General features: G+C 37.0%; 1 protein-coding gene across 4 annotated transcripts in view; it reads right to left on the minus strand.

Moving 5' to 3' along the window:
• Window positions 1–3,923: 3,923 nt before the first annotated feature.
• Window positions 3,924–22,564, minus strand: part of ARID4B (AT-rich interaction domain 4B) — a 147,570-nt gene continuing 128,929 nt past the window's right edge. For 2 of the 4 annotated variants that reach the window (XM_038397655.1, XM_038397653.2), the window contains 5 exons: window positions 18,354–19,562; window positions 14,205–14,318; window positions 12,183–12,398; window positions 8,991–9,137; window positions 3,924–5,678 (listed from right to left, as the gene is read on the minus strand). In XM_038397655.1, the coding sequence (XP_038253583.1) occupies window positions 5,548–5,678; window positions 8,991–9,137; window positions 12,183–12,398; window positions 14,205–14,318; window positions 18,354–19,562 (1,817 nt within the window). In that variant the 3' untranslated portion in view covers window positions 3,924–5,547. The remainder of the gene's footprint in view (window positions 5,679–8,990; window positions 9,138–12,182; window positions 12,399–14,204; window positions 14,319–18,353; window positions 19,563–22,564) is intronic. The other 2 variants (XM_043511397.1, XM_043511396.1) reach the window with 1 other exon arrangement.

Consider the following 22,564-nt stretch of genomic DNA (forward strand, 5'->3'; position numbering starts at 1 on the left):
GCTTTTCCCTCTCCCCCTCTGTAGCAAGCCCCAGGGAGGGAGAGAAGGAGGGGCAGGAACCCAGCATGCCTGAGGAAGAGGCCAGGGGAAGGGGAAAGCTTGCCTGCCCTGCAAGGAGAGGGCAGGGGCTGGAGAAGGCTGGGCTGGGCAGGATTTTTAGTGGCATGCTGCTGTCTGCTGGGATCCCCGGCAGACACCAGTGTGCTATTAAAAATTGGCTCATGCCATCTTTGGCACGTGTGCCATAGGTTGCCGACCCCGATCTAAGGTCTTCAGAACCAGGGGACCGTTCCCTTCCTCTGTCATATTTTATAAAGTTTTAACTTTTTGAATCTCGCCATCTACTGCCATTAGTCTCCCCCACCATAATGTTGCAAAATTGAAAATTTAAATTGACAATCTAAAAAATGTTTAAACATCTCAACATTATTTTAAAAAAATCAAATTTAGGCAAGCCTAACTATAGCATATGATTTTGACAGTCATCTAAAAATATACAAAATATAAGCTGTCACAGCTGCGTATATAGTATAGATAGCAAGTACGAAGAAAAGATGGTTCTTGGAAGATTATGCAACGTATATGCTATAGCCTAAGTGAACTACAGGGATGCAGTTGACTTAAAGGTGTCTTTACATTCTCCTGATTGTGGGGCCATCCAGGTGTCAGTTTTGTTCCACACCCTTGCTGTAAGTTAGAACTGATCTCAGGATGATGTCTCTTGTGCCAGTTGCCAATGGGACATTCCTGCTACCAGGGATGCCCTGCCCATACTCATGCTAGAGAGGCCAAGAGGAGCTTGGTTAGGAGCTTCAACTGCAGCTCTGTGGCACCCAAGGTTTTCCACAGGCAAGGGCAATCATCAAAGGACTACATCCGCTGAATTTAGGCAACTCTTGTGTTGTGGGAACCAACTGAAAAGTGCTGCAGTGGAGGAGAAAATTTGCTTTTCAGCCTACAATTTCAAAAGTTTAGTAATTTTGGGTGGCCAGGATGGCACACCTTAAAGGAGCTTGATTTTCAGACAGTGGGCTGTTAAGATGTTTTCAAAAATCAAGCCCCCTTTAGGGTGTCAAACAGTGCACCAGAAACTGATGCAATATATTTACTCATTTTTAAAAATCAGGGCCCTAGTTATTCATAGGAATATTAAGGGCCCAAATATGTCATGTGTTTGCTACTATAATAGTAATATAATTTTGAATAAACATAGCCAATAGTGTTATGATGTCACATTGTATCATATTATGAAGAGGAAACCTTTCTTTTCAAGGAAACATTGGGATACAGAACTGTAGGAAACTCAGAAAAGGTTGGTACATTAGTGTTTTTTGGGGGATGGGGGGGTTTTACTACAGAATGGTTTTCCTTTAGATATGAAAAGGATTAAACTGCCTGTTCAGTTTTCTCACATCCATGAACTGCTGGCTTATAAAAAGATTCAAGGATTCACTCTTTGCCATGAGATGAATTGAAAATTCTGCTCTCTACTTCTTCTGAGTCTCCAAGTCGGGGGATGATGTTGCTCTCCTTCAGCAGCCAGCATTCTCATGGAAGTTTCTGGACCAAATTCAGCTATATATAAATTACATGTGGAGCACGCGTTGGCTAGAAAATAAACTGATACACTTGATTTGCTGGCAATTTAAAAAAAAGTTGGTAAACCCAAAAACTTTTTTGGGGGGGAATTTTTGGCAAATCAGGTTAACAAAATGTTTTGGGTTGGATGGAATGTTTCATTTTGATTTTGGGGACTATTTAACAAAAGCAAAGGAAATTTGGAAATGAAAAGCTAGAGTCACAAGAAGACTTAGGCACAGATCTCAAAGCCAAGAAGGAACCTCTCCTGTTGAAGCTGTTTAAATAATTAAACATTAATTTGGTCACAGTAAGAAAGTGACAGTATAGCCTGGTTGTTGAGTACTCACCTGGGACTGGGACAGCTGAGTTCCAATTCCTACTCCAGAATGGGGATTCAAATCTGTTTCTCCTACATCCCAGGTAAGTACCCTAACCCCTGGGCTATTTGTATAAGGCAGGGGCTCCTCCTCCTCGGTTTTATGACTGGCACTCTAAGTCCGCTTGAGAATCTATCCCCACAAAATCAAAACATTTTGTTTAAAAAAAAAAATCGTCAATCATTTTGGCATCTTAATTTTTTTTCCCCTGACAATTTGCCAAATTCTGTACAAATTCACAAAGTGTTCTGGTCAATCCAAAACTGCAATTTTTTTTTTTTTTTGCAAAAAAGTTTCAGACGAAGAAGTGTGCCCAGATCAAATCCTAAGTAGAAGTCTGTATCAAATTGGTAAGTGTGTACTCACATTTTTGTTTTGGAATTGCAAATGTGAGGAGGACGGGGACAACTTTCAGTTCCATCTCGCAGCCACAGGCGTAAGAAGGAATTGCAGGTTGGTTGGCCCATTATTCCCTTTATGCTCTTGGCTGGGTGGATGGGGTGGGAAGGGTGCAAGGACACACAGGGCACAGGTGAGGCCCAAAAGACACTGCAGGCAAAAAGATTACAATTTTGAGTGCTTGGGGTGTATCAGACCCACCAAGAGTGGAATGTATATGGACAAGCACTTGAAGAATTTTTATTACTTGTGATATGAGAGAAGGAAAAAGCTCAAATGATTCAAAGAGGAAATTTGAAGGTCTGAAAGGTAAAAACATTTTTTTCTTGTGACATACTGAGCTGCAGAGTACCTTACAGAGAATTGCTTTTCAGAATGGAACTTTACTCTAGCACTTCTAGAGCAATTTATAATACTGAAATTATTCATTAAATCACATGGAAAGAAATACAGTAAAGAAAGGGATAATATCTGCATTTGGTGGCATGTCTGCCTGCAATATTCTTCTACTGCTAGTGAGAGTATCATTCACCTTAATGAAAAATGTGTGGTTTCTAGCTTTCCATTCCGCTTTCAAGAAGCCAAAAAATTCCCTTCAGTAAGAAAGCTCCCAAAAATAGATAAATCAGATTTCTGGGGAAGATGGATTAGGGGGGAAGATAACAAGGAGTAATTAGACCAAAAAAGATACAGGAAGGATAGAATCCAGACCTGCTTACTGAGACTGACTTCCACTAAAGCCAGTAAGTGTTTTATTAGAGTAAAAGCTATTTGTCCAAAAAGCAGACGCAGAAGCATAGTCCAGTGGGTGAACTTTGCCCTCAGTTCCACAGGAGCAATTCCCAATGAAACCAATGCAAGTTACATCTACTGATGGGAAAACACAGGCACATGCTTAACTTTACTACTATGACCAGTCAATTAAGTCATTTAAATCAATGGGATTTCTCATGGTCCTAAAGTTAAGCATGTGCCTAAGTGTTTGGAGGATCCGGGCCTCAGATGACAGAATGTTAGTAATTAAAATAGTCACGTCTTGCTAAACTGCATATTAATTATGTTATATAACAAAGTCTCATTGATAATACATCAGTTTACACATGCAATAACATTTTAATCAGATGAGTGAAGTCTGTATGCATAGGATCAAATTCAGACCTAGGGTAAGCAGGAGCATTTCCAGTTAGTTCACTGGAGTTCTGCTTTCACCTCATCTGAACTTGGCCAATAGATATTAGCGGTCAGCAAATACCTTAAGCATCTTTTCTTTCACATTTTCAAACTAACAGAATTAAAGTGGATCAAATCCAGTCTTTAATTATACTGATGCAACTTCATTTATGTCAATTTGCCAAATTAATCAGTAGCATGGCTCTGTAGAGGATGAATTTGGCCAAATTGAGAAGAGAATTTGGCCCAGTATATTTTTCTCAAAATTATTCTTTATATATTTATTTTTTTTTACAACACAAACAATACAATTAGCTTAACTGATTCTACAATCGCGTGTCATTTAATGAACACACTAAAATTACTTAATTAAACTGTTAGAAACAAAATCAGGGATTCACAAACTATGGCATTTTATTTCAGAGGCCTTTGCTTACATTTGTACAATATATTACATAGTTCTCCATTGTCTTCAGAACCTAATATATATTTTATAGCTTTTTTTCTATAAGCTTTTCCTTCAATGTTTGTCAACAAATTTTTACAGTCTTGTACAAATCTGAATACTTTGAAACCATTTTCAATAAAATCAGTTACCGTAAGCACACACTACGAAGACTGAAAACGCTTTTCTTAGAAAAGTCGAATGTAAAGGATTCTGACACTAGCATCTACAAACAAAACCTTTTGAAATTACATGTTGTATTGCCAAAAAACAAAGAAAAACATGCCAGCCCCTTTTTCCCCACCCAAAAGAAGTACACAGAACTACAATTAAAACAGTAAAACAATCTGTACAATAAAGTACTGTGTATTAACAGTGCCAGGTATTAAATAGCTTGAATGAACACTTCCGCAATATACAAATGTCTTACAAAGATGTATAATTAACAGGAGAGAGATTGGGATTCATACAACATAAAATCAATACATGTGAAAACAGTTTTGAGTTGGGTCTGGATTTTGTACAAGGCATTTTTTTAAAAAAATTAATGTCTAACACTCAGCTAGCTATTTATATTAAAAACAACTATCCTTTTGTGGCAGTGTTCATATCAGCAACCACAAACTATATTAACACAGCTTTCTCCTTCTTGAAGTCCTCTCAGTTGCAGCTCGTAATAAAATAAGCATTACAAATGAAATATTTGTTGCTTTAAGGGAAAAGAAACATTTACAAGAAAACACAAAAATATAACTGTTATAATCCATTATGAATAAATATACACTTTAAACTGGCTAAATACAATCTTTATACATTGTTTAAGATTTAATACAGTTTGATAGCCATTTTCTTCCTTTTGTCATAATGTATTTTATCAAAATTAAAAAAAATACTGATTCGTAGAAAAATGGCAAAGTACAGTAGTTCCATTCCAATTAATGGGTTATTAAAACCCATAGTAACCTATTAGCCTAATTCAAACCTGTAAACATTAGTCAGTCTTTTTAAAAGAGAATCTTCATATTTGGTTATCAGGACTGATGTCAAAACATCCTACTAACTGCAGGTTTTGAATTTAATACATGTGCTTGACTTATACAATTAAAGCCACTATGAGGTGACTTAGAAGTTAAAAAACAATTAGTTTGTACAAATGAAAATAGGTTCAATATTTGTCATAAATAAATGGAAAAATATCAAATGTTCCAGCTTTAACAAAATACCAGGGAATACATATACAGTAAGCCTTTACACATCAATTAGGCCCAACCAACAACTGTATGCTTACTGTACTGTCTCTACAGGCAGTGAACAGCCTCTCCATTTGCCACAGTGGAAGGCCTTCGGGTCACTAAACATACAATTCCCAGACAAGTTGGAAACAATTATTGCTTGAGGAAAAGCAGTTTGTTGTACTTTTTCTTCATAAAAGTGCACTTAAGTGCAAAGTTAGCTTGTCAAGAAACAATTTTTAAATACAAAATAGTGCTTGTCTGAATTTTGTGCCACTGTGCAGTATAAAAAAAGTGGCCCTCAGCAGCCATTAAGTGCAAAGTGCTTTGGCAAGTCCTGCTGTCACCTGCACTCAACTGACATCCCATTTTGTGATGAACTTGACATAGATGGTTCTGCTAAAGTTAACATAACTGCAGCTGTAATGGAACTAGAGGAAGGTGAGGAAGAAGAAGATGATGTAATAGTGGCACCTATGACAAAGAAAAACAAAAAGGTTTAAATAAATGTACTAAAATAAAATTAAAAAATACTTTGCATGTACATTAGCATCTCTTATCCAACAATCTCAAAGCAGATAATAAACATTAAAGGGACACCATCAACTTAAAATCTAGCCAGTTAAAATAATAAAAATAATTAAAAGTAATTTCTCTAGCTCCCAAGTGCCCCTGCCAATTGTTGTGATTTTGCCATCATGTTATAACAAGAGTAGTGCAGATAAGAAGCTAATTTTATTTTGTGGCTCTTGTCACATGCCCTTGGTGGGTGTTAACAAGGTTCTAACCCTGTAATACAAGAAGAGTCGGTATCCACTGACTCCAACAACTACTACACATTTTTTAATTAATAATTATTTATAATTTCTTGTTGCTGTGTGAAAGACCAAGACAAACAAGGAAACTGACTGTATGGTCCATTATACTACATTACTATACATTATTATTACTATAAGGTGGGCAAACAATTGGTTGAAAAACCATATTCAGGGAATAGTTGTCAATGGTTCCTGTTACATTGGGAGGATACAAATAGTGGAGTCCCAGAGGGGTCTCTCCTGGGCCTGGTATTATTCAATATTTTCATTAATGACTTGGATAATGGAGTGGAGAATGTGCTTATAAAATCTGCAGATAACACCATGGTGGGAGGTGATACAAGCACTTTGGAGGACAGGATTAGAATTCAAAATGACCTTGATAAATTGGAGAACTGATTTGAATCAACAAGAGGAAATTCAGTAATGACAATTGCAAAGTACTATACTTAGGGAGGAAAAATCAAATGAACAACTACAAAATGAGGAATAACTGGCTGGGCAGTAGTACTGCTGAAAAGGATCTGGGAGTTATAGAGGATCAAAATTTGAACATGAGCCAAGAACATGATGAAGCTGTGAAAAAGGCCAATATCATTCTTGGGTGTATTAAGAGGAAAGTCACATATAAGACACAGGAGACAATTGTCCCACTCATTTTTTTGGCACTGGTGAGGCCTCAACTGGAGTACTCTGTCCAGTTTTGGGTGCTACACTTTAAGAAAGATATGGCCAAATTGAAGAGAGGGGAGCAACAAAAATGATAAAAGGTTTAGAAAAGCTGAGCTATCAGGAAGGTTAAAAAAAGGGACATGTTTAGTCCTAAGAAAAAAAGAGTTGAGGGGGCAGCTGGTAACAGTCTTCAAATATGTTAAGGGGTGTACCAAGAGGACTGTAACAATTGTTCTCCATGTCCACTGAAGGTAGAACAAAAAATCATCTGCTGCAAGGGACATTTAGGTTAGATATTAGGAAAAACTTTCTAACTATAAGGATAGTTAAGATCTGGATTAAGTTACCAGGAGAAGTTATATAATCCCCATCACTGGAGATTTTTTAAAAAGATATCAATCAAACACCTGTCAGAAATGGTCTAGGTATACTTAGTCCTGCCTCAGTGCTGGGGGATGGACAAGATAACCTATCCCTGTTGCTTCCAGCTTTACATTTCTATGACTTCACTGTTTCCCCTTATAATCATGGTGTTGTCAAACGTACAAAGTGAACAAATGAAGAATAGAGAAAAATACTATTTCTCTCCAATATCTTTCAGCAGTAATTATATATATGATTTATAACAGTATGTATAACATTTTCAGAGAGAAGTAAAAAGAAAAGGAGTACTTGTGGCACCTTAGAGACTAACAAATTTATTAGAGCATAAGCTTTCGTGAGCTACAGCTTACTTCATCAGATGCATTTGGAGGAAAAAAAGGGGTTTTTTTTGTTTTGTTTTGTTTTTTTTCCCACCAAATGCATCCGATGAAGTGAGCTGTAGCTCACGAAAGCTTATGCTCTAATAGATTTGTTAGTCTCTGAGGTACCACAAGTACTCCTTTTCTTTTTGCGAATACAGACTAACACGGCTGCTACTCTGAAACCTGTCAGAGAGAAGTGTGACTTAAGATGGTGTTCCTTTAAAAGTAGTTAATGAAGTAATGACTCTGTGGCTAATGGAGAGCTAATATTTTATAATTTATCATGGAAATCATGATAAATGATTTTATAGTAAATTATGATACTTATTTGTAAAAAAAAAAATCAAGCTAATAATACTGAATTTTGCATACATTTACTAGAAAAAGTTAGTTTTATAATTCTTCAAAAAAAAAAAAATGTAGATCCTCTTAGAGAATAAGATAGAATACATCCCTCTGAAAATGTTCTTTTCATATGAAGTGCTGTTGACTAAAAATGTTGGATACCTGAATTGCATTTTTGTGGGATCATTTTTATTTGAATTCTTGAAGAATTTCTAGATATCTACACAAACATTTTGCTGACAACTTTACAAATGCTATTAATGTGAATGGCAGCCCAGGACATTGCATGAATTTGCCATACTTCTCAGATGGCTGCACTGAAAACCCTAGAAACAGTGTCACGTGGCATTGTCAGGTAGTTTAAGTGCAAACATTTAGGCTTTGTATTTTAAATGATTATATAAACCTAATATTAAATAGAAATGTTTTCATGAATTTCAGTGAAAACCACTTTGCACTTAAATGTTCCCCTACAGTTTTTATAATACAAACACAGCAGTCCTGTGCTAGTATATGAAATAGAAACAGATGAATTTTATTAGGTTTTCATTATCTGAACAAGGTGCAAAACAGTAAGAAAGTCAGTATAAATGGTGAAAAGTATATTAGATAATTAAAACTGAAATTAAAAAAACCCCAACTAATCTGTCATTGCTAAAAAAAAAAAAAAAGCCCATTCTGGTAAATCATGTAAGCAAGTGTTTAACTTTAAGCACATGAGTAATCAGAGTCAATGTGACTACTTATGTGGTTAAATTTAAGCTCCTGCCTAAATGCTTTGTTGGAGTCGGGCCAAAGATAGAAGTTTGTCGTTCAAAACATATTTTTTTTTAACCTGACAGTATTCTTTAAAAAAATAAAGGCTGCATTAGTAGTGAAACAAAAGGAACTTGTGTACTGGATTACAGTATCATGGTTTCTATTGTTGGCATCTATTAAAATGACAAATGTACTTACATGGTATGCTGGAAAAACAATTTTTCATGAAGAGTTACCCAACATTTATGGAAACATAAATGTTACATGTGTTACAAAGATCAACCCAAGAAAAACATTCTTTTGGACTTTTAATTTAACTTGTTGGAAATTAACAGGTATGTGCATTAGAAATTTTTGGCAGAGATCTCAGGGCCACATTCCTCAGGTACAATGGGTAATCCCACTGCATGGCATACAGAGGAAAGAATTTAACCTTAAGTACTTACTTTCCCGTTCTTTTTTCTTCAAGCGCTTTCTTCTGCGGTCAATGGAAGCTACCTCAGATTTTAAGGACAGGTAGTGTTTCCTGATTTCTTGCAATTTTTCTTGTAGGATTGTTATGCGCTCTGCACTTGTCAGATTTTCCAGGTCAGCTGTGAATTAAATAACACCTTAGTTAATTATTAATATAGAACTGAAGTTTCCATAAAACTTTCTAGTTGTAAATTCTTGGGAAATGTTCAGATCCTACAGGGAGGGTATCAGAAAAGTATCAAGATAGAAAACAAAGCAGCTAAAAACCACAGCAACTTTAGTTGCCATCTATCACAATAGAGAGACAAGGTGGGTAAGGTCATATATTTTATTGGACAAATCACTGTTGGTGAAAGAGAGAAGCTTTCGAGCTACACAGAGCTCTTCTTCAGCTCTGTGTAGCTTGAAAGCTTCTCTTTTTCACCAACAGAAATTGGTCCACTAAAAGATATTATCTCACCCATTTTATGTCTCTAATATAGTATCTTGAAACCACATAGTTACAACACAGCCAACATCTATCAATACAGATTTTTCTCCTCAAACACCACGAGCGGCAGACAGGAAAATATTTTTGAGAGAGGGAAAAAACAAACAAACAAGGTTTTTTGTTTTATGTTTATAAAGATTAATAAGAATTTTCAGGATTAGATATCCAGAACTGAATCCTTAGATGGGCACAAATTGGATCAAAAACAGTTTAAAGTCTGTGGGCATGAGCCTTAATTCGGGACAAACAGAGCTCTGACAAAGAGAGTAGCATGGCCATCAGGGAGCCAGCCAGTTATGGCTTCATGATTCTGTAGCACAGTCTGTGCTCGCTCCAGTGTGAATTAGAACATACTAGGGGCTGCTCTAAGTGAGGGACCGTACAATAACTGAGGATCAGTGTAGCATAACAGAGCTCTTCTTCCTTCCCTATCTACTCCCAATATGCCTCTCCTTCCCCTGGCATTTTATCCTGGGATGTTGGTAGGAACAGGCACTGGCTCTGATGGTTTTACTCTCACTGAGAGTTCCGCTCTGCAGGGAAATTCACAGGTGACCAGTTATGGTTAAAATTCAACTCCTTTGTGCCACCTGAGAGATGCAAAAAAGAACAGATCTGACCCTGTGTCTGATGTGCAGGAGGGTAGGGAAGAAGGGAATAAAAAAAGCACCCTTATGGGAGCTGTGTGGGAAATCTGCACACCTCATTTGAGCGGATTACTGAGTGGGGTTTGGGTAGAGCAGGGGCATGACAGGTGGATGAAAGCACAGCACATAGTTACAAACTTCTGAAGGAAAACAGAAAGCTATGCCTGCTATTCTCCCATCAGCAGCAGAAGTGGAATGTGACCCTGGTGTGATGAAGGAATTATTTTTAATTATGTTTCTTACAGTAGTGCCCAAGGACCAAGCAAGAATGGGGTCCCATTGTGCTAGGCACTATACAAACACAAAGTTGCAACAGATTTTCCTTTTCTTGAGATTCTGTCCTCTTAATTTCTTCACAGTTTCAGCAAGCAAAGTTTCTTTACTCTTGAGCTTTACTTACAGATTTAGGATTGGGCTCCAAGGGTTTAGGGTCAGATTCTCTGGTCCTTAATATGACTGAAGATGGCAAGTGAAGAATTCCCTATGTGTAGGTGAATTCTCTGCTCCTTTTTATTCATGCATGTGTGCTTGGGGGAGAGGAGAGGATCATGTTTTTAAGGTCAGGCCTGACAAAGCCCTGGCTGGGATGATTTAGTTGGGGATTGGTCCTGCTTTGAGCAGGGAGTTGGACTAGATGACCTCCTGAGGTCCCTTCCAACCCTGATATTCTATGATTCTGTGGAAGGTTTTATGACCAAGATCTAATTATCTGGACTTTTAAAATCAAAGCCGTAACACCTGGCTCTGAATTGTCCAAAGTGACATTCTAATTTGACCAGTGGAGCTCTTGAAATGGATATAAAAGCCATGCAAAGGTATACAAATGAGACCTCATCACCAAGAAGAGGAAAGTCTTGACAGCCACTTCGGGGTGTGCAAGAAAGCAGTGCCTTTCTATAAAATTGAAGACATGAAGCCTGAGGAACCTGAATTGAAAGCTGATTTAAAGGATCCTGATTTCCCAGTTCTATTTTTTAGGAATATAAGGGAAAGAGAGGATTGGCAGAAAAGTCAGAAGGGAGCGAGTACAATTTTAGACTGCTCTCTTTTCCTATCCCCCTTAAGCCCCGCTACGCTTTCAGCAGTAGCTTGTAGCCCAACAGCCACTTCTAATTCCCACTTTACAAAAAAAACAACAAAAACCTAAAGTCTGAGTTTACAACAGAAACAGAGCTGAAAATGACTGTTGGACCACAAACTATTGCTGAAAGGGCAGATGGACGTATGGAGGACAGGATGAGGGGAAAAGGGTCTTAAATATGTTTGTTACATTAAAAAAGAGGTGTTGAAGCCTTTCCCCATGTATTTTCTGTTGCCCTCCTTTTCTCCCCAGTGGAAGGATAGTGTTGCATTAACTGCCCCGTTCCCAAATTGTTTTCTAAAAAAAGGATTATTAAAAAAAAAAAAAAAAAAGAAGTTAAAATGAAGTTGCTCTCTAGTAGCAATAAGGCACTGCAGGTCTGCATTAATAAGTTATTGATGAATTTTTTATGTGGATTAAAGTACATTCGCTCCAACTTCATGCCTCACAACACACCAAAGTTATCCAAGAACAGCTGACTAATACACAAAATGGAGAAGTTTATTGCTATAACAGGATATAAATCTGTTCTGGTTCCAGTTTTGCTAAGGTAAAATGGAACACAAAGAAATTTAACTGACTACCAAGTCTGGGAAACTTCTGAGGGATCATCACAGGGGGGAAAAAAAGGTTCACAAGTCAACTTAAACATAAGAAATAGGAAATTCACACCAGTACTGGACAGTTTGCACAAAAACCTAAGAATGACTTTAAACCCTATGTGTAAAAAAATAAGTGGTATATAAGGAAGTGCACAGCGGTGGGCTTTCTGCATTTTGATCACAGTAAGTTTCACCCAAAAATAATTAAAAGTTAATCTTAGAGAAAGATAACTAAATTCGAAACGTTAGGACTGAAAGTAATTCTGAAAGAAAATACCTTAGTATTTTATTTACTATGCCTTGCTACAGGAACAAACTAGATCTAGTTTAAAAAAGGCACTTACACATTTGAAAACTCCACTTATAAACTTTAGGCAAACGATTATTCTGTTCCTTGAGATCAGATTCCTTCTCTCCGTTTTTCCCACATTTTCCTGGAGATTGTGTTCTTGCAGGTGATTTGGTGTGGTGAGACTTCATTCCAGTGGAAACTGATTTTGCTGGCTGCGACTTGGTCATACTTTCACCAGCAGAAAGTTCTTCACTATCACTGCTGTTTGCTGAAGAAACACAAAAATACACAACATCGGTTTATTTTATTAATCAAACCACTAACTCCTCAAGTGCTGGTTCCAAATATCAGAAAAGGGGTTACACCTCTTTTTCAATATATAAAGGTAAAATGCATCCCTGGTGAAGAGAGGGAGGTACAGAGTGGGCAGTAGGATCTGAACTGCAAGCCGTATGTGTTGACTATAGAGATGGTGCTTGCTTACGTTTATACAGAAATATTGATTTGTAAGTAGGCCCAAAAATCTATTTCTTAAAAATAGGTTTGAAAATAGTCAAGCGAGGCCTGGTAAAATATGAATAAAGTGAACCAAGACAATTTAGAAGCAAGCTGAAGATAAGTTAGGACACAACCCCAGGTCATATTGTAAATATGTTTGGTCCTAGCTGGTTTCTATAAGTGTTTTAGATACAGTGTTAATGTTTTGGAAAATGCTATTTATATTAATAGATATTGCTATGGCATTTATGCAGATGTTAATTAAGATGACAATGTTAAATAGCCAATAAAAAGTAGAAAATATTTAATTATGGTAAAATAGTAAATTTAATGTTAATTAATTAAGGAGTATTATTATAATTGATTATTAAAAGGGTAGCATGCTAATTTTAGATTAGGCACACGCATCCACCACCAAGGTACTGTTAGAGAAAGGATTATGCCCATTCTCGTCATTTAGGTATTGAGCACTCCATAATGCACCGTTTCCTCTTCAAATGTGAGTATAAATGCAGTATAGATTATATTGTAATGCCTGTTTGCTTAACTATTTTATATTAAATAAAGTTTTTAATTTTATCACTTACTGAGTCATTCACAGTCCTCCAATAAATTAAATGATCTGTAACTGCCCTGCTGGCTCGAGCCATAAAGAATTCAGTTTGGTTTTATTTGTTATTTTTAAATTACTAAGGGGGAACATATAAATCTAAGGTTACGCATGACCTGCCCTTAAGGTAAGTAAATGGGTAGGTAGTGGGGTGTGTGTGTGGAAAAAATAAAAGTCAAACTTCTGCCCCTGAAAGTCCTGCACAAAAACTGACTACCTGGGCCTTGTGTAGGAAAGAGTGAATTTCACCTCCAGAATTGTTCAGGTAACATCAGAGTATATTCAATAAAGATGTAGCTTCCATTAGAGGATAATGCAGAGCAACTGTCTAGTTTCATAGTGCAGGCAGGAAAATGATCTATATATTCATTAATTATCATCTACTTATGAGGATATCCTGATGTTACCTCTTCATTTTTTATTTGGTTTACTTTAAAAGTCAGATGTACTTGTGAAGTGTTCCAATATGCAGCAAACAGTATAGGTGGATGAATACAGGTCCTGTGCAATTACACTAGCAGTACTGTGCAAATAATACCACCTCTAAATTATGTGAAATTGTGTGAAAACTGACCTTGCATAGTATGTAAGTTCACTTTGCATAGAGTTCCTATTCCCTTCCTTAAAATATATGTATTTCCACACCCCAAAATATTCTCTTTCCTTCCCTCTTTGACAAAAACAGGCCCCGTAAAGTGCCACGTGCTTTCAAGTCCCACTGAATTCAATGGGAGCTGAAAGCTTTGAGCACCTTATAGGATCAGTCAGAGAAACAGCATAGCAAGAAATTTTAAATACTCTTGCACTCAGCGAAAACAGCTTAATCATTTTAACATTTATTCTGAATTCTCTACTTAGCACATTTTTCTAAAATGTTATCTTTATATAAACACTTCCTTCACTTGTCACTCAAATACAAGATGTTCTAAGTCTAGGTTTCATTTTGCACCAAGTTGCTATACTTACTAGTTTTGCTCTTCTTTTTGTTGTTCACCACTGATGTTTTGTGGCTTCTTTTCTGCTTTTTTGAGGAACCGCCTCCTCCCTGAGCATCTTTAAGTCTTTTTTGACCTGTACAGACTCCAATTTTAACAAATCATTAAATTCTTGGTGAAAACACTATACAACTTTGTATTTTAGGTGTTAAGGCATATCTATCTATATTAAAGCCTCAGGCAGATTCTCTGACATTTACGTTTACAGACAATCGTGACTTTTCTTCTCAGCTGCCATTAGCAGGATTTAATTATTTTATGTGTACACACAGGTAACTGATACTGGGGGTGCGTGGGAAGCAGACAGTTTGCTAGTAAAAAGAGAAAATGTGTTAGATATTTGCAAGTAACTAATAGGTCATATGATTCAATATAATTTTTCCTAACCACATATGGACATTTTGGTGTTTAAGTACTGCAAATTAAACAGGCATTTGTTCAGATGGCAAATTTATCAAGATTCATTAAAAGTGAAAGAATCAAAAAAGACCTCCACTTCTCTTTGATAATAATATAGATTTTAAAAAGCCTTAAGCAGTCTTGAAAACTGTGGAAACCAACAGTACCAACAATGTTATCAGAGTGCATTCATAGAACATGTAAGGCACCAATCAACAGTATCAGGTGTTTTTTTTGGTGTTTTGTTTTTGTTGTTTTCAGATGAGATGGGGTAAGTATGAACTCTAAAATTTAAAGGAGTACTTCTCGCATCCAATGTTGCATCCGATGAAGTGAGCAGTAGCTCACGAAAGCTTATGCTCAAATAAATGTGTTAGTCTCTAAGGTGCCACAAGTACTCCTTTTCTTTTTGCGAATACAGACTAACATGGCTGCTACTCTGAAATCTAAAATTTAAGTATCCCTCTGGCTGGTGAATCAGAAGCATTCAGCAATATCATAATAAAGTAAGATCCCACCACCCTGTGAATAAAGTCCATTAACATATGTCAACCATACACTTGTTCTTTTATAGTAAAAGAAAAAAAACATGTAGAAACTCTTCATCAGTGTAATTAGACGTGGACAGCATGTTACAGCTTAATTTCAAGGAAAAAAATGAAGCCACAGTGCATTAAACCTGCTTGAATGGTTTTCTGTTTTAAAGTCTAGCAGGCAATTCTGAAGTACCAACAGCCTTTCATTTTGCCTTTTCCCCACCTCTCTCTTTCTCAGATTTAAAAACTGAAAGAACTATTGGTATTTATGGCTATAGGGAATAAAATTAGAAGAGGAAGGGAAAACTGAAATATATCCTAGGACATCTGGTTTAAAAAAAAATGCAATGGGAACTGTACAAGGCTCAGAAACTGCCTGATTTACAGATACCATGGGCTCCTGTAGCAAATTCATTCAAAAATTAAGGAACTACAGACACACACTCAATCCTGTTTTTAAACATGGGCACCTTGCATTTTACAAATGGAGAAACATGACCATAAAAATTGGAGAGGCGCTTAGAATAGAATATATAAAAAAGTGATTATGTGTGACTGATACTACAAAACAAAACAGAACTTGAAAGAGAAAGGAGTCATCCTGGATTTCACACAGTACACATTTTTTTATACATAGTACCTGGAAGCAGAACAGAAAAGTTTTCAACATACTCATTATTAAGTGTGAGAGGGCTGTATAGACTTACTTTATCACAGGCTCCAAAAATCAATTTCTTTCTCTAATCCTAATTATTCTCTTGCAAGAAGCATAACAAGAGCAGAACTAAAGAGGATACAATGCTCTGAGAGCAGCCAATTGAGAAAACTTTCAGTTAAGCATTTTGCTCCTAAAAGTAGTTGCAAATTGCTAAAATGAAAAAAAAATTGCAATTTCAGAATCCTGTTCATATCTCTGTAATTGTTTTCTTTAGCTTATTAATTTTACACATATTATAGTAACTATGCTTATCTATGGGAGAAAATATGGCACACTTGAACTATTAAGTTATATATTTTACAGAAAGCAATACAAACAAAACTTCGGAATGTCAATTTTTGTGTGAGTGTCCTTAAAAACAAATGTGTTCCTTTTAGTCCATGTATCAAAAGGCAGCCATGTAAACTAAAAAATATTTGGTAGACTGTAATAAAAATGACTGGACTAATATATAGCTAATGGATTTAACAAAACAGCTTTTGGACCCAACCTTGAAAATACTTATACATGTACACAAGTGCTAGCAGGATTGGGCCTTTTCTTCCCCTCCTCCATTGTGGAGTCCTAGTAGGGATTTACATTTTTGCAGGTTAAATTTGAAAATGAAAACCCATTTTTGAGTTACCTTAGTGAAAAAATTCCAGGCTCTATTTTCAGCACTTAAAAGTGGCCTTAAAAATTCTAAATTACTTCCACAGCGGACCTTGTATGATATGTTTAAGCCTACAGAAAATGTCTTCAACTTATTTGTCGATATTTGAAAATGGCAGTGCATCATGGAAAAGCTCCTAAACATCTACTGGATCACAAATACAACATAAAGTATCTACGTCTTCAGGGAGTATTAATAATAATTGTGAATTCTGACAGTTGCTCCTTGAAAATGTATTATATTAATAAAATTGTGGTCAAGGTGGATTGTTTTAAGTTATAAATATGAATAATGATTCTTCAGTTTGTGGCCTAAGAGAGCAGCAAATTCCTTTACAAAACTCATGCAAGTTAGTCAGACCTTAAAAATAAGTTTGAAATAGTTGCCTGAGGAACAATCCTGGACAGCTGGTTGTTCCAAACAATGAACACACAGTAAATAAAAATGTTAATGAGAAACTGTACATTGCATATTCAAACACAGTATAAAAAAGGTATCAGACAATTTAGACACACAGACATCAAGTGTACAATGCTTTACAGTTTAGTCTGGGGTTCTGGTGCAATCTCCAGAATACACCTTATGTTGCATTTGTGATTTTTAAAATATTAGATTGCTGACTAAAAGGTCAAGAAACACTTTCTGAAGGAGTGTCAAGTATTTACTTATTGATTACAGGCCTTTCTACTGCATTATTTTCACAGTTTTAAAAAGGTACAGCAGGCTACTGCTTCTTTTAAGAGTGTCAAACTACGAAGAGCTACAAAAGGATCTCTCAAAACTGGGTGACTGGGCAACAAAATGGCAGATGAAACTGAATGTTGATAAATGCAAAGTAATGCACATTGGAAAGCATAATCCCAACGATACATATAAAATGATGGGGTCTAAATTAGCTTTTACCACTCAAGAAAGAGATCTTGGAGTCATTATGGATAGTTCTCTGAAAACATCCACTCAATGTGCAGCAGCAGCCAAAAAAGCGAACAGAATGCTGGGAATAATTAAGAAAGGGATAGATAATAGGACAGAAAATATCACATTGCCTCTATATAAATCCATGGTACGCTCACATCTTGAATATTGTGTGCAGATGTGGTCGCCCCATCTCAAAAAAGATATATTGGAATTAGAAAAGGTTCAGAAAAGGGAAACAAAAATGATTAAGGGTATTCAATGGTTTCCGTATGAGGAGGGATTAATAAGACTGGGACTTTTCAGCTTGGAAAATAGACAGCTAAAGGAAGCTATGATTGAGGTCTATACAATCATAACTGGTATAGAGAAAGTAGATAAGGAAGTGTTGTTTACTACTTGTCGTAACAGAAGAACTAGGGGTCACCAAATGAAATTAATAGTCAGCAGGTTTTAAACAAATAAAAGGAAGTATTTCTTCACACAATGCACAATCAACCTGTGGAACTCCTTGCTAGAGGAGGTTGTGAAGGCCAAGACAATAACAGGGTTAAAAAAGAACTAGATAAATTCATGGAGGATAGGTCCATCAATGGCTGTTAGCTAGGATGGGCAGGAATGGTGTCCCTAGCCTCTGTTTGCCAGAAGCTGGGAATGAGCGACAGGGGATGGATCACTTGATGGTTACCTGTTCTGTTCATTCCCTTTGGGGCACCTGGCACTGGCCACTGTCGGAAGACAGGATACTGGGCTAGATGGACCTTAAGAATGGCCCTACTGGGTCAGACTAATGTTCTTAAGCCAATCTCCAAGTAATGTAGCAGCAGTTAAACACAAATATATTAGCAGTATAAGAAATGAGAGGAGGAATATATGTTCGACAACAGGTTTTTTCTTTACCTTTTTCAGTATGTTCTGGTTCTTGTTGATTACTACTGCTAGAGCTGACGCTGGCATCAAAGCCTGTTGGAGAAATATTTCCTTCAGACTGAAGATCCTGCAGCTCCCCCACAACACTATCCACTTCAATTGTGCTATCAGTTTCACTCTTGATGCTTCGTATCTCTTCTTGATTTGGTGCCAATGTCTCTGAGACTGTTACACTAGGCTGATGTCTACTAGAATCTGTTACAGTGACAGATGAAGGTGATTCAGGGGTTGTAGGAGGAGTATTTAGCACTGAGTTACTCCCACTGCTTGGAAATTCAACTTTCTTGTCACTCATTTCAGTTGGTTTCTCCTCAACAGGTTTAACATCTATGCTGACTAGTAAAGGCTTTTCTAGTTCAGAGCTGGGCAAAGAAACCTCTTCTGCAAGAGTCTGCAGCTGCTCCTCTACTGCAGCATCCTCAGAAGCATGTGGGGGTGAGGCTGCAGCCTCTGTATCAGAGTCTGAAAAAAGTTCTTTCAATGTTTTCTTGGGCCACTGTCCCTGAATACTGGACCATACATCTTTTCTATCCTTAGCTCTGGTATTCTGAGGTCTTTCATCAGAGTTATTTAGAAGCTTTATTCTTTTTTCTGCCACTTCAGAAAACCCTGAGTAGAAACCACTTGTCCTTAAAGACTTCCTTTTCTCCTCTAACCCATTGTATTTTTTAGTTGGTGTTATTTTTAGTTTAGATTTGTCCTCCTCATCTTCATCTGAGGAGCTGTTACTACTATGTTCTAAGCTATGGGAGTCTTTGCTCTTGGACTTTTCATCTTTTCTATTAGGTGACCCAGTCTTTACACATTCCTCTGTGATGCAATACCTTCGCTTACCACGTTTTACCTGTGGCTTTGTTGTTTTATCTACTACCTCCTTTTTGACCTCCTTTCTCTTCTTTGTAGCTTCATCCTCTCCTTCATAGTCCGTATCATCAGATAATTCCTCCAGCTCTTTCCGCAATCTTTCTGGTGATTTGGATACTGATTTAGGTGGTGCTACATCTGCAAGAGCTTTCCCTTCTTCTGGGGGAGATGAGCTGCTCTGCTCTTCTTTTGGACAGAGTTCATTTTTGTCCTGGCTCACAGTCTCATCCGGAGATTCCTCCTTGCCATCATTATGTACATTCTGGGCACTTTGGTCATCTTCCTGGTCACTATCATCAGCAGAACTTTCTGAAGCTATTAAAAAAAAATCTGTTACAAGTAATACTAAAAAAAACCTAATATACAAACATGTTATAGATAAATAGATAGCAATACACACTAAAGCTAGTACGATTAAAATCCTTTGTTTTCATGTACCCAGTAGAAAAAAAAAACAGATTACTTTCAAAAACTTCATTTTATTAGGAAGTGTAATAGCTAGATAAGCAGCAATGTTGCCAGTTTGCAAATCCCATATAATAAAACATCTCCAGGGAATTCCTTTAAAGGGATTTGCATACTTTTTTGAAGAACCAGAGAAAGCATGAAGTGACAGATTCAAGTCTAAATAAACTCTGTTTTATTAATCCACACATATATGAATCTTCTATATAACACATGGGAGCCCAAAATAATGTTTAATATTAGACTTTAAATGCACTAAATCTTTAATATTAACTAATAATTACAATTTACAAATGCTATTTGCCCTACTCCCAAAGCTGAAAAATATAGATGTATAGAAGAAAAGACTAGGACATTTTTCTAATTGCATAGGACTTGTAAATTCCAGCTTGGTTTATCATCTCTAAATGTTAATGATTTCTACTATTACTATTACTTGAGGATCACTACCATCAGAAGCTCACTTCTAAAAACCTTGAAATGTCTGAAATCTGGGTTTGCAGTCTCACGCATTCTATGTCCACATCTCACAAAATAAAGCTCACTTTTTACTAATATCCTTGTCCTGTAGCTAGCATCATCTAAATTAAAAGTTGTACCAAGTTTTATATTCAAAACAGAGGGCAAAATCATAGCCCCACTGAAGTCAATGACAGAATTCCCATATCAAGCTTCAGAGGGGTAGCCGTGTTAGTCTGGATCTGTAAAAGCAGCAAAGAGTCCTGTGGCATCTTATAGACTAACAGATGTATGGGAGCATTAGCTTTCGTGGGTGAATACCCACTTGTCGGATGCATGTAGCGGAAATTTCCAGAGGCAGGTACAAATATGCAAGCAAGAATCAGGCTAGGGATAACGAGGTTAGTTCAATCAGGGAAGATGAGGCCCTCTTCTAGCAGTTGAGGTGTGAACATCAAGGGAGGAGAAACTGCTTTTGTAGTTGGCTAGCCCACAAAATTCACCCACAAAAGCTCATGCTCCAATATGTCTGTTAGTCTATAAGGTGCTACAGGACTCTTTGCCAAAATTTCCATGGACTTCAATAGGACTAGGCTTTCATCCCAGTTGCTAATTTTCAGGGCAACACATATTCACTTTTGGCTGAAAACATTCATATCGCAACCCAGTTTTAAAAAAAAGTTTAGTTTCAGTCAGTCACCTACAAGTTCCAACAACACAAAGAGCTGAGGGTGTTTTTGTTCATTTTAAGACTTTATTGTTTTGCTGTTTTGCAATTTTTTTTTTTAATTTTAAACTGGGCACAATATTGCTCCAAAATGAGGGCTTGTCACTTTTGCTCATGTGAGAAAGGATAGAAGTTTGAAGCTTTGAAGACTATTAATAAACATTTCACAAAAATTTTCAAGCAGAGCCATTAGTTTACATTTTGAAGACTATCTTCACAATAAGAAAAGGAGTACTTGTGGCACCTTAGAGACTAACAAATGTATTTGAGCATAAGCTTTCGTGAGCTGAAGTGAGCTGTAGCTCATGAAAGCTTATGCTCAAATAAATTTGTTAGTCTCTAAGGTGCCACAAGTACTCCTTTTCTTTTTGCGAATACAGATTAACATGGCTGCTACTCTAAAACCTATCTTCACAATAAGGCTGGAAACTTGTGGTGTGTTTTTGGAAGGGTTTTTTAGGTGACTCAGGGTACAGACTTGACCCTTTTTGTAATGTGACTCAGGCTAAAAATAGCAGTGTAGATGTTCCTGCTTGGGCTGGAGCCTGGACTCTGAAGCCTGGTGAGGGGAAAAAATTTCAGAGCCCAGGCTCTTGCCTGAGCCCAGTACCCAAACATCTACATTGCTATTTTAAGCCCCAGAGCATAAGTCCAAGTCATTTCACTGAGCTCTGAGACTCATTGCTGCATGTCTTTTATTGATGTGTAGATGTACCCTAACAACCAGTTGGCCGTGGGGCAGATGTACATATCCTAGTATGCCTTTTAGCATCCTAGGACCCTTTACAAAAGGGAGCTGCAATCTCCAGGCACATGGTCAGGTGCAAGTACCTACAGGAAGCCAGATATATAGCTTCCTGTCTCAGGCAGGGATAGCAGACTAGAGAAACCTAGTGTCGGGGGGAGGGGGGGAAGAGAGAGAGAGAGAGAGAGTGTGTGTGTGTGTGTGTGTGTGTGTGTGTCCACAATAGCTGGGAAAGAGAAGGCTTGGAGGAAAGATGGTCCACCCAGTTCTCACCTGCAGAAAGATCTGAGTTACCAGGTGTTTTGTATTGTTTTAAAAAGTTTTGCATCTTTTGTTTATCAGAGAACTTGCTCAGATGAAAAGGATGGGGAACTGAACATGAGGGGTTTGGGCTTTGTTTGGACTGCCTGGCTGGTGAATCTGCCCACTAGTCTACAGCAAACTACAAATAAATGTAGATTTTTCTTCTTTATGATGGAGGCATGAAAGGTTTGTAGATTTTGTTTATTTTTCAAAGTTGTTTTTTCTCTGCTTGTCACACTTCCATTCTTTTTTCGGCTAGAAACCCTTTCCGGATGACTGCAAAATGCCTATTGGGAACTTTCTCAGGTTTTAAATGAAGGATTAAGATATTGAATTCTCAAAGAACTTTTCTCCCATTACTTTAGTTAAATAGGTATTAAAACATTGTTTTAGACTGTATATCTAAAAACACTCTTTCCCTCAATTAATCAGATTTCACTTTTAGTACTTGTGCTGTCATAATCCTGCTAGTTCTCCACAGAGTCTTTCAATGTAGACAGGACGTGAATTTATAATCTAAAGCTCCAGCAGAAAAAAATCTCCAAAACTCTTTTAGGTCTCTTTTATACATCATAAATAAGAGCAGTAATCCACTTTTCCTTTATATGTCACCTTTAA

This window comes from Dermochelys coriacea, chromosome 3 (genome assembly GCF_009764565.3).
Source record: "Dermochelys coriacea isolate rDerCor1 chromosome 3, rDerCor1.pri.v4, whole genome shotgun sequence".
Lineage (NCBI taxonomy): Eukaryota > Metazoa > Chordata > Testudines > Dermochelyidae > Dermochelys > Dermochelys coriacea.